Source organism: Eriocheir sinensis, chromosome 41 (assembly GCF_024679095.1).
Source record: "Eriocheir sinensis breed Jianghai 21 chromosome 41, ASM2467909v1, whole genome shotgun sequence".
Taxonomy (NCBI): Eukaryota; Metazoa; Arthropoda; class Malacostraca; order Decapoda; family Varunidae; genus Eriocheir; species Eriocheir sinensis.
The window spans coordinates 7,276,717-7,289,171 of record NC_066549.1 but is presented as its reverse complement, the minus strand read 5'-3'; the positions used below and the strand labels follow the sequence as shown (position 1 = coordinate 7,289,171).

Genomic DNA, 12,455 nt, shown 5'->3' with positions numbered 1-12,455 from the left:
GAATATGGGAAGGTCAACACCAAAATAAAACCACACAAATAATGAACTAATAAATACGTTCGTTCAGAAAGATGACGACACCTATCTCAGTCAGTGCTTAAGTCTAATATTTCTTCCTGGCTATACCTTTGTCCATCATCATTCAGTTCTACAGTATACAGTCTTTTCATTTTCTGCATACCTAATCACTCAAGTTTGTGGACGGTACAATATAATTTACACAGTCAATTCAATTTCTGAAATTATTACATACAATGCTGGCCATAGGAGTGCAACCAATGGAAAGACAACACTGATGCTCCACCTTCACTGAGCACCACATTCAGCAATCAACCAGCACGGCTTGAGGTAATGCACATTTGACAGCTCAGTGAAGTTAGCTACTGTAATGGCTCTTCCTGAATCAAATTTCTCTGTTACCATATCAAAATTACTTGTCCTCAAGCCTCCAAAACACTCTTCCAACCCATGGCTTATATTATCAATGAGAAGGAATAAAAATGCATCCCCATCATCCACAGAATTATAGAAATTATATCACAAGAACTTGAAGAAAATATTAACTGGATAATGTGGCAGCTTTTTCAGAATCTTGTCAATATTCCCAACAGACTAAATGCAGAGGTGTCTTCAGTTTGCAAAGAAATGCCAGTACTACAGTGAGGAGGACTGGTGTAAGTTTTGTGTTCAGAGCATTTCCAGGTACAGAAAGATGGCTGAGCAGATACAAAAGGTCAGTAAGGGTGAGTGTGAACTGTCTAGAATGTGATCACTGAAGTATTCCTAATGGTGCTTCTTTCCCCAAACTTCACACAGATTGTCACTCAGTCCTCTAAATTCTGACAGCTACTCTTTCCCCTCCTAGATGTCTCCCTCCTTCCCCAGAACTTACGCTTCACACTTCCAGATGAAGAGGTCAAAGAGACTGGACAGACGAGGGATGAGCCTGAGTTTCGCTAGCTGTACTTGCACCTCCTTGCGCTGCTTGCCAAGCAGCAACAGGCCTAAAACATAGACACTCTCCACACGCTGAAGCATGGGACTCGTGAGAGACTCAATCTGACTGGAACTGGAGATGGTCTGAGGTTGTATTCGATACATGATATCTGAAACAGAAAATATACCATAGTATAAGTGTTGCATATGATTAATTATATCACCCTTATTCAAATGTCCAGTAAAAGAAGGGTATGATGCTAAGATCCATTGCTCTAAAACTATGAGCAAAATATGATTCCTCGTATATTCAATTTGCACTATGGTAGTTTGTGTATGGTTTCTGATTAGAGTAAATAGTAATACAATTTACATTCCCTGCAAGCTTTGCACTTTCATGGCAATATATCAGCTAAACATGAAAGTGAAAGCATCAACAGATGGAAAAATAAGTTTTAGGCATTTTAACTTTGAGGATTTTAGAGTCCAGTCTTACGAGTCAGTACACATGTTAACCTTTAAGAACCTTTACTTACGGGAGTAAATGAGTCTTCTTGCACCCCTCCCAGATTGGCATTCTCTGTATATGATTTTTGCATCACTGCACGGCTATACAAATCAAGAACCACGTACCCCCAAAAGGCCGGAGGTTGGTGTATGAGGTGGAGGAGCTGGGTGAGGCGGAGGAGCTGGATGAGGCAGCGGAGGAGGTGGTTGGTTGGCTTTGCTGGGCCCTCAACACCTCACTCATGGAGTCTTCAATCAGCCTCATCCAGTGGTCCACCTCCATCGTGAGGCCTGAGTACCGCGGCTCATCTGGTGAGGCATCGTCATTCTTAGGAGTGTAGTGGTTACTGATCTTGGCCTTATTAAAAACCTTTTCCATTAGGAGGATTTGGAGGTGAAAAAAAAGTTAACTGCCTATAGTCAAACCATTTCAAATAGTCCGTTGGGGCGTTCAATTCTGCGGGTCCTTTCCTCCTCTCTGCTCTGCCACATAGTCCCAACACCTATCCCTTCCTCTCATATGTTACTTATAGGTAACATATGTGAGAGAAAATAGGTGCTGGGAATGTGTGTCAGAGCAGAGGGGAGGAAAGGACCCGCAGAACTGAACGCCCCAACGGACTATTGAAATGGTTTGACAATAAAACCCTGAAAAGAGAGCTGTTTAGCACATGCCTTGCATCAAAACAATATAACTGTTGCAATTACTTGTCTTCTAGAAAGCCTAAAGTACTATAATCCAGAATTCATAATGAGAACCATATCTGTGCCTTTCAAGTGGGATAGCCAACGTAGATTTCATTGTCAATTTTATTATCCATAATATAATTTTATCCCATATAACAGGATTTTTTTTTCTCCTCTCTGTCAACTACATGATTTATGCTTCAGTCAATATACAGTGTACCAGATGATTTTACACAATATTCTACATCATAATCATCATGGTCAATCTCTCAGTCACAAAGTACTGCTACCAGATTTTCTCAACCTCATATATGGTCCATTTATGCTCCCATCCTCTCCCTCCTAGTCTCTTCCCCCTCTATTCCTGCAAAATCCTCCTACACAAGTTGTATACATGAGTGATACTTGCATGGAAGTTTTGTGGCAAAGTTGACCAGACGAGACAAGAAGTGAGGGATTCTGAGGATAAATTCTTGGTTGATGTCACGCAGGGGGGAGAGGGACTTGATGTTGCTGCGAAGCTTGCTCTGCTCGTATACTGCAGGACCAAGATATTGATTCAGTCAGGTTGTGGAATATAGGCAAATTATATTTCAATTTGATTCTGTATTCATGACAAATATAGATATAAATTTTAATATACTGATTAGGTTTGAGAACCAAATTAGAAAATGGCAAAGTACTCCATTTCAAGTAATGTTATTTTCATGAACCAACTAAAAAGGTATATTAACTGAATGTTCACTTAAGCTTCAACATTAATTTGGACAATCAAGCCATTCACTATGTCTATTTTTTTTCTTAGTGAATGCACAATCCCATACTGCTGTAACGCTACTAAATGAAAGGGAGCTTGTCCTTACATAACGTCTTATTTTCATACACGTCCAGGTCAGAGATGGTGATTGCTAGTATACTGCAGAAGTTGGCGAGATACTCCCCATCCAACTTGCCAATCAGACGGTCCAGACCAGCTGCAAGGGGAGACACAGATGAGGCGAGAGACAACACATGGAAGACACAGATGAGGCGAGAGACAACACATGGAGGAGAATGATTAGCCAACAGGGGAATCACTTGAATACTAACGATCTTGTTTCTTTTGATGATGCAATGCCCTGATTTAAAATTCTGGAGTGTATGATTCTGAGTTACTTTTCTTGAGTATGAAAATAAAATCTGATTGAAGAAATTTAACTGTTTGAATTCATGCCTGCCACCCCCTTCTTCATTGCAGAGAACGGATATGAATAAGAAAGTACCAAATGGATATGAATTGTACAGATGAGATTTTTTTTGAGAGAGAGAGAGAGACAGAGCAGTATTTACCATGTATTTACCTTAGTATGTCAAGAGAAAAAAAAATGATCTTCCCATACACAGATACATCTATATTATTGCTCCTCAGGTTTATACAGCATACACACACACACACACACACACACATAAGGTAACCAATTTTAACCTATTGATATATAAGCAATTACAAAATGCTCTTGTTTTACCTCTACTTGAATCATACTTACCCCTCAAAAAATGTCCCTCCTCCTGTTCTTTCTTATTCACACGACTCCCTCCATCCACACACATATCTATGCTTGTTAACCCCTTGACTGTGGATTCCCTACAAGAAGACATCACCAAACTACAGGAATGGAACAAAAAGTGACCGCTACAATTCAATGAAGAAAAATGTAAAGTCATGCACCTTGGGAGGGGATATCCAACATACCAATACCACATGGGAAACACTGCACTATCCACCACAGAGGCAGACCTGGGACTATATGTTACCAGGCTAACAGTGAAAGCCAAATTCGTGCCAATCACAGCGGACAGATTGAAAATGTTCCTCCTACTGTACGTTCTTCTTCACTCTACCCCATCCATCCATCCACACAAATCTACTTACGGATGGTGTTCAGCTGTAGGGTTGATTTACGGAAGATGAGAATATTTTCCATGAGGGTGATTGCCTTGGTGTAGGTTTCTTCTACAAGCATTAAGGAGAACAAGATCTGCAGAACCTCGTCGCTCTCACTCAATTCATAGCCAGTTCTTAGAGACTGAGGAGAGGAGTGAGAAAAGTGAGTCAGGGAGGAGTCTTGAGTGTAGTTGGTTCTCGTTAAAACAAGCAAGCTTACTTCTGACGCTTTACAGCTCCATTATCAAAGGAATCTACAAGAGGTCTCTGGAAACCCTGGTGACTGTGCAGTGAGGATTACGTTGGGTTTGGACTTACGGTACGCAAACACACCACATCAGCTGACTCAATGTAACAGACCATAATTTCCATAATTTTATCTATTAATATATGAACACTAGAAAGTTAGTCAGAAAAATTTCAACCTACTAGAATGGTAAGTTGTCTGAGGATGTCGAGGGTCACAGCGTGCAGGTCGCCCACAGTGAGGTTGTGCGGGCAGGGCTCCTGGAAGCAACACCGACTCCCCAGGTCCTTCATCATCAGCAGGGACAGCAAGGTCTGGGGAATGGCAACAGTCAGCACATTTACAAGACTATTACTAATCTCTGCACTGTATAATAATCACATACAGTGGTGCACAGAGTTTCAAGTGTAAATGGATCTACAAAAAAAGTGAAAAATCGAATCTATATGACACTGGGCATGATCCCTTTGAGAGCGAGATAAGCAAAATCAAAGAAGAAGGTGAAGTGAAATCAAACAATGCTGCACTATCTAATCCTAACAAAAGGATTGAAAGATAAAGCCCCCAAAAAAAAAAAAAAAAAAAAAATGTGAAGCCTGAATCCACAAACATTACGGCATTATTAATCAGAAAAGAAAAAAAAAGGACTTTTTTGTTTTTTGTCTTCAGTCCTCTCCTGTTGTTCTTTTCTTTTCTCTTTCTTGCTACCTGCCACTTACCCTACCCACTATTACCCACACGCAATCTTTCTTTTCTTGCCTTTTTCCCTTCTGAATCTCATCTCTAGTGGTTTTGTGTTATCATCAACTCAACAACTAAAAACTATCAATTACAGTCATCCTCAAACCCAATCAGTTTTGGTTTTTTTTATTTTTTTTTTCTTTTTTTTTTTTTTTAGAGATTTTTTAAATTTTTTTACAAAAAATATTTAAAAAAAAATTTAAAAAATCCTCAAAAAAAAAAAAACTAAAACCGAAACTGAACTACTGGAACCTGACTTCATTCTGGTTCCATACCTCACCTCTCCATGGTTCACATCTAATACTCTACAAAATACTTCTCTTTTCCTTAGCTTCATCTTGCAACCACTCAAGTTGTTTCCTCTCCTCTTCATTTGAGTATTTCCTTTCCATTATGCCTTTATTTCTCTCAATATCATTTAGCCTTAATGCTCCTCTTGTGTAGTCATCAGTTATTTGTCATATTTTTACTCTGGTTTTACTGCCAAAGGTCTGGTCTCATCTTTCTTGTAGGTCCCTATTTTGTACACTAATTTATTATCCTGGTCTCATTTTAGATAGATTTTGGTGATGGACTGACAAACAAGAGACAGATGACAAAGAAACATTAACGCCCGCCTCACTCCTCTTACTTTGATATTTCAGTAATTTCCTCGTCTATTGACACATACATTGCCTCCAGTGCAACACCCCTCTGGAATGACACTCACCTGTACACCGTTGTGCTTCTGGATGATGGTGTCCACTTCCGACAAGTCCGAGTTGTCCCCGAGTGAGTCCTCCTGCCCGGCATGCAAGTGGTCATACAGCACCTGCGTCAAAGTCATCATCATTAGTGGCTGCCTCATTTCTTTACTTGCCTAAGTGTGTTCCGTCAGATGGAACATTTTCTTCAATGATTACAGTTTGTCATACATAACTGCAATGTGCTCAAGTACATGATCCTCTCATTCCTTTTTTATATGCATTATTTTTTCCACTAAATAACTTCTCCCCTAACTTTTCACATAATAGGTGGGTTTCTAGTTTTCCCATACATACTATTTCAAATACTCAATCCTTCCCCTCAACACTCCCTGAAAGTGGCAAGTGATGTGAAGGATAAGTCAAACAATCAACAGCCTATTTGACCCCAGACACCACAAAGCACTTAAAAATTGTTTAGAGTTAGCAATTAAAGGAACAGCCATGAAGCTAATATGCACCATGTGATTCTTAAAATATTTACTTAAAAAAAAAAAAAAAAAAATCAGATACTTTGAAGGGGAAAGCAATAAAGGCAGTAATTCTTTGGGGGCTAGGGGGGCTATAACCCCCCAATGTTTTCTATATCAGCCTCAAAATGCCCCTAAAAGTCCCTCTAGCCCCCCTCCCCAAAATCTACCAAAATTACAGGCCTGGCAATATTATCAAATTAAGATAAATAAATCTCTAAAATCAGAGAAAGAATTCCACTGTTGATGTGATGTAGAGCAATTACTTTTTAGCCCTGGGGATCCAAGATGTTTCCATATCCTAATGTCTTGTGTGTATCCTTGTGTATAGAGCCTGCATAAATATAATAAACATCTATTTTACAGTTTTTTTTTCAAATAATGGCACAAATTTTATATAAAAATCAATGTTTCAATGGCTCCATAAACACAGTACCTTGAGTTGCTCCATGATGGTGACCCGAGGCACCTCAAACCGCTGCAGCGCTGCTTCCAGAATTCTCAGCGCCCTCAGCATTTTGCCATTGGGCATTTTGTCCAGGCCTTTTTCTGGAACCTGTAGCAAGGTGGGTGCAGGTTATGGGAAAGTAAAATAGACCTTATACAAATCATATCAGTTTCATTTTAAAACTAATTTACAATACTCACTCAATTGCTTGATTCTCTTCTGATGAGAAATCAACCTTTCATATGAAAAACATTTACCCACACTTCAATCATATTTTAATAATTATGGTGTTCCTAATTTGACTGATGACATCTGGTATGACAGCCATGATCTACGTTAACTTAATCAAAGGTGATTTACTTTAACAAAATAATGTAACCTAGACTACAAAGTATCCTATAAATGATGACACAGCCTTACAAAATGGGCAACCTAAGCACACCAAATGATGGTCCTGTTAATCTTCAGCCATCACTAGCCCAATGCAGAACAAAAGCCTCTCCTAAAGTTCTACACCTCCCAGTCTGATGTTAGTGTGTTCCATCCTGCTCCAGCAACTGATTTAGTTCACAATTCCACCTAGTTCTCTGCCTGCCCTCACTTCTGTAATTCCTGGGTTGTCAACAGTTATCCATCAGTTACCAACATTATATATGATTATCCTCTTAAAAAAATGGGATAATATTGAATTTATTGTAGCCACCCACTTACACTATTTCCTAGATATGTCATTCTAAATCTTTTGAACCCTGAACTTATACAGTAAAAGTCCAATAATCTGAATACGGGTAATCCAAAAATCCAAATACTCTGAATTTCTGAGGTGGCTGACAAAAATTCCAAAAGTGAAAAATAATGAAAAATCAAATGGTGTCAAATGTGAAGAGCGGCGCCAAGCAGCGGGAACTTGAAACAGGAGACTCGGGAGAGATATAAACTTAGCTTAGGTGTTGACAGCCATATATTTGATTGATTTTCAGACTGTAGCGACCTGTATAACCAAAAAGATGACCCTCACAGTTTCTTCAAGTGTTAGTCCTGAGGCGATGCTCGAGGACGTTGAGTGAAAGTCACTTAGCATCATGAGACAACGACAAACAAATAAGTTCGACCCACACTCAGTCACCTAGTGTGGACATGACCAGGGGACAGAATCTGATGTATGCCCAAACTTCTGTCTTTGTTTACTTTTGAGTAAAGAATGTACTGAATTTACAAAACACTGGTTTAACAAGTGCTTTGGACAACTCTGATGATGTTATATTCAAAATTAAGTTTCAAAAGAAAACAGGCACATTTTAAGGCAAAAGAAAACTAGGTAGCTTGAGAAAAAGAGGGTATACTTTGATTTCCTGTCACTGCCCAGTGTACGGTACTATACTGTACTTGACATGTTATACACAGCTTTACCTTATGCACTGTCTAATTCGGGACATAACATCCATATATAAGGAGGGATTACTGCATAGCAAAATGATAGTAACAAAGTTGGGAGTTTATTTTGATTTATCACATTTTGGTGATGGTGCACAGGTCAGGCTGAGTTGGGATTTCCTTAGGTCAAGTTTTAACTACAACTATAATGGGAACATACGCTATAGCTGCACATGGCCTTGGGGCTCATCTCCTGAGCATTACCCCTTGAGTCTGTGGTGGGTAAGAACCCATTAGGTTACATTTAATTTGGTTAGATTTGTAAAGTTTAATTGTTTACGATAAATATGTGTGATACGCTTCGCACTACACCGTTGTTGTCACTGGTAGTTGGCAGTCATGACAGCAGGACAACTCCAGCAGCAGCAGGGTCTCCATTCCTCATGGTCTTGTGAGACCTGAAGTGCTTATTTTTTCTCATTTCTGCATGTTGTGGGGATGAATCTTTTACCAAACCTGACCTCAACTCACTTAACTTTAAAACTAACCTAACCTGGCCTGTGTCCTGCTGCCAAAAAGTGATAAAACAGAAATGAATCCCTAACTTAATTACCTACTATCAATTGCCTCTTTTTTTTTCATCAATCTAAAAATAGTGCAAATATAAACGATGAGTGACTTTCCATGATGATGACCTAGCCGAGTGAGGGCAGCGAGACAGCTTCAGAACAAGTCTTGTCGTTCACGGCAAAAGTTGTCTGTACAACATGCTCAATGGGGCAGGATTTATCATAGCTCCAAAGTCCTCGTCAGTGCTCAAAGGGCTTGGGGGTGTCTATATATTTGAAATAAACCTTGTTAAATATTTATCAAGCCTTCCATGCCTTGTGAGTTTTCATGCGTGGTGTTATGAGACGGTGAAGGTTGTCACAAGGATGCTTACTTCCTTTGGGAAATAGACTGCGAGGCAATTTAATGATTTCTAAATGGGTTGAGAGGGTTAAAAAAGGAGATTTAGATAAACCCGACTGACAGTTGGACTTGACCTTCCAAGTGTCTGCCTTGCTGGGGCCCCAAGACCAAATCTTGCTCAGATCGTTGGGAAAAACACGTATCCTCCTGAACAGATTATTTTAGCATATGCTTTGAGTAAAAAAAATATCCCCATGACAAAAACACAAAAAATATTCTGTTAGTATGATCTCCAAACACATAACTCAACCAGGCTACACTGCAAGTGGCTGGGGAAAAACTAACACAATACCAGACTAAGTGACCCTCCTAATAGGGACACCAGGGCTGGATACAGTGGTGGATCACCATGACCAGGAGGCGTGGGCCCTTGGACAAGACTAAGTGAGCTATGTAAGTAATTATCTCTCCATCTGAAATTGACCCTCTCTTCTGAGCACTCACATCTATTTACTTTTACAGCAGTGGTGCTTAGCAGACTTTTTTTGTTTATTGTTTTTGCCTTGCAGCTGTTACCTTTAATGTAAGAAGAAAAAAAAGAACAAATAAGCAAATATGTAGTTGATGCAAAAATGATTGACAGTTAGAGTCTTTCCACTCAGAGTGTCTGCCATGCCGGGGCCTGAGTTCAACCGTAGAGACCCGCCTGATGTGGAAAGCCATCCAAACTCACTCAGCCTATCGGGTACTTTTATGGTCGGCTGGTTAACCCTTCCCATCCGTGACACAGACGTCGGCATCACAGTATGGGAAGGGTCAAGAGAAAATGGAAGAGAATTAATCCTCTTTTAAACATCTCAATCCTCCTCTAAATTCCTCTTAATCCTCTTCCATTTCCTTTTAAGAGGTTTAGAAGAGGATTAAGAGGAAATGGAAGAGGATTAAGAGGTTTAGAAGAGGACTAACGGTGACACCGTCGGACGCCCGTCGGCGTCGCCAGAGTGAAGGGGTTAAGGAGTGGCTTTCTCATATAGCTGTTCACGGGTTTGATCCCCGGCACCAGTAAAACCCTCTCCAGGTCAAGATTAACTTCTTGTGTGTTTTGTGACACTCAAATGTCACATCGAGGTATAGTAAAGTGTGAATTCAGAAACATTACACAAATCCCACACAGATCACCGTGAAAAAGTTTTATCTTCATGAATAGATTAATGGCTCCTATGTTTCAAGCAAAATATACCTCCCGTGACAAAAACATTATAAAAACAATTGTGTTAAGGGGCTCTCACACATTCCCGGTCCCGATCGTCCCCGATGACTCCCGATAAGCCGATCGGAGCCTGACCACTGACAAAATACGCAATAATCCCGGGACCAGCGGCTCACCGCCAGTAGACCAGCGACCATATACGAGTTTTTATTTCTACAACCGCCGACTGCAGCAGGTCAGTCGGCGGTAGACCGGCGGCAGGCCTGCAGCACATCAACGAGCAAACACTTTCTTTGCATTTACATATATTTATAACTACCTCATAAACAGCTTCATACCTAAATGCATTCGTGTGCATAAAACACTCTCTCTCTCTCTCTCTCTCCTTTCACCCATACATCTTCCTCCTTTTTTTCATCTCTTTCCATCCTCCCTCTCTCTTCCTCACTCCCTCCCACCTATTCCTCCTTCCATTCCTTTCCTTTCCTCTGTCTGTCTCTGTGTCTCTCTCTCTCTCTGTCCCTCTGTGTGCCTGTCTGTCTGTGTGTCTGTCTGTCTGTAAGTCTCTCTCTCTCTCTCTCTCTCTCTCTCTCTATCTATCTATATATCTATCTATCTATATATATATATATATATATATATATATATATATATATATATATATATATATATATATATATATATATACATTTTTTTTTTTCTCTCACTCATTCCTCTTCCTCCTTTATCTCATCTCCCTCTCTCTCTTCATCCCTCGCTCCTACCTGTTCCTCCTCGTTTTCCTCCTTCCTCCCTTGCTAATCCCCAGGTCAGACACAGGTGTTCACTTGCGGTCTACCGCTGGTCTGCCGTGGGTTGTCGGCGGTTGACCGCCGGTTGACCGGCAATATTTTTCAACACCACTGGTCAACCAGGCACATCGCCGATATCTTTGAAAATTTTAAAGTTGAGCGGCGGTAGTCAGCTGCGTCTACGGTCCTCAGGGTCGGTGGTAGACCGGCGGTCTGCCGCTGACAATCCCTGATCTTACAGCCGGTCGACCGGCGACCGGCTTATCGGGAGTCATCGGGACCAGGACCGGGAATGTGTGACAGCCCCTTTAGTATGCTCCCCAATTATTCAACCCTTCCAGCCTTTCACCTCCCTCCTTGACAACCAGGCGTAGTAACCAGGTGGGCCAACCCTGCACACCTGTCACCTGCCTGCCCTCACCCACTGTCACAAACCCCAAGCCTAAAACAACTCACCAAAAAGTTCTGCAGGTTTCCTAATGACCTAACTAGTAACTGTTGCCCACCTCCACTGTTATCTGTTGCATGATCGTCATATATATTTTTGAGAGTTCCCTGAAGGAGCACTCACAATTTGATCACAGTAACTTGCTCTAGACATTGCTCTAGACATTAGTTTGCGTTTGCGTTTGAGAATCTGCTTTGAGTGACCCTAAACGATGGCAGTGAAAAAAAAAAGAGCAATTGTTTGTTATCCTATTCTTCAATGAAACACAAACTGGGAATCATATATAACTTCCCCTTGTAAGAACCACCCACGTTAAACACACTGATGGGAGGACTCTGCCATTGAAAAAAAAAAAAAAAGATGAGTAAGTGGCCTTATTCCTATTCTTCATTGAAACACAAACTGGGAAACATATCGTAACTACCCCTGACAAGAACCATTGCGAGACTCCAAACACTCAAACACACACGTTAAACACACTAATGGGAGGACTTTACCACTGACTAATAAGAAAAAGAAAAAAAAAAAAAAAAGATACATAAGTGGCCCTTTAATGAAACAACACACAAACTGGAAATCATATATACCTCCCCCTGATAAGACCCATTGCGAGACTACATACACTCAAACACAATACACGTTACACAATACACTAACAAGAGGACTTTGCCACTGAAAATAAAGAGACGCGAGTAAGTGGCGGTCGCTGTCTCGCTTAAGTGTCGTTGGAGGCGAAACAATGACGGGTGATTACCATAAACATCATGTGAGAATGGTGGCCGGTGAGCTCCTTGTAGAACCTGTAGGTGGTGAGGTTCCGGGGCCGCCGCCTGACGAGGTGCCGCGCCGCCATGGGGGAGGAGTGGAGGACAGGCGCGGAGAGACCAGCGAAAAATGACCTTCCCCTGCTGCTGCTTCTCCCTTGTGGCCTCGGTCTGGGTCTTGGGTTCTCTTGGGTTCGGGTGTTGGTCCTGGTCTGGGAGTCAGCCTTTACAACGGTCCCCCTTTTGAGGTTTT

The 12,455-nt window shown here is 41.0% G+C and overlaps 1 protein-coding gene across 1 annotated transcript in view; it reads right to left on the bottom strand.

Annotated features, from left to right (window-relative positions):
• The window catches only part of LOC127009601 (short transient receptor potential channel 4-associated protein-like), a 27,459-nt gene extending 15,004 nt beyond the window's left edge, over nt 1-12,455 (bottom strand). The window contains exons 1-9 of the mRNA XM_050882814.1: nt 12,193-12,455; nt 6,692-6,811; nt 5,752-5,853; nt 4,484-4,615; nt 4,043-4,196; nt 2,994-3,104; nt 2,540-2,668; nt 1,570-1,752; nt 893-1,106 (exon numbers count right to left, since the gene is read on the bottom strand). Coding sequence (XP_050738771.1) covers nt 893-1,106; nt 1,570-1,752; nt 2,540-2,668; nt 2,994-3,104; nt 4,043-4,196; nt 4,484-4,615; nt 5,752-5,853; nt 6,692-6,811; nt 12,193-12,291 — 1,244 coding nt within the window. The 5' untranslated portion in view covers nt 12,292-12,455. The remainder of the gene's footprint in view (nt 1-892; nt 1,107-1,569; nt 1,753-2,539; nt 2,669-2,993; nt 3,105-4,042; nt 4,197-4,483; nt 4,616-5,751; nt 5,854-6,691; nt 6,812-12,192) is intronic.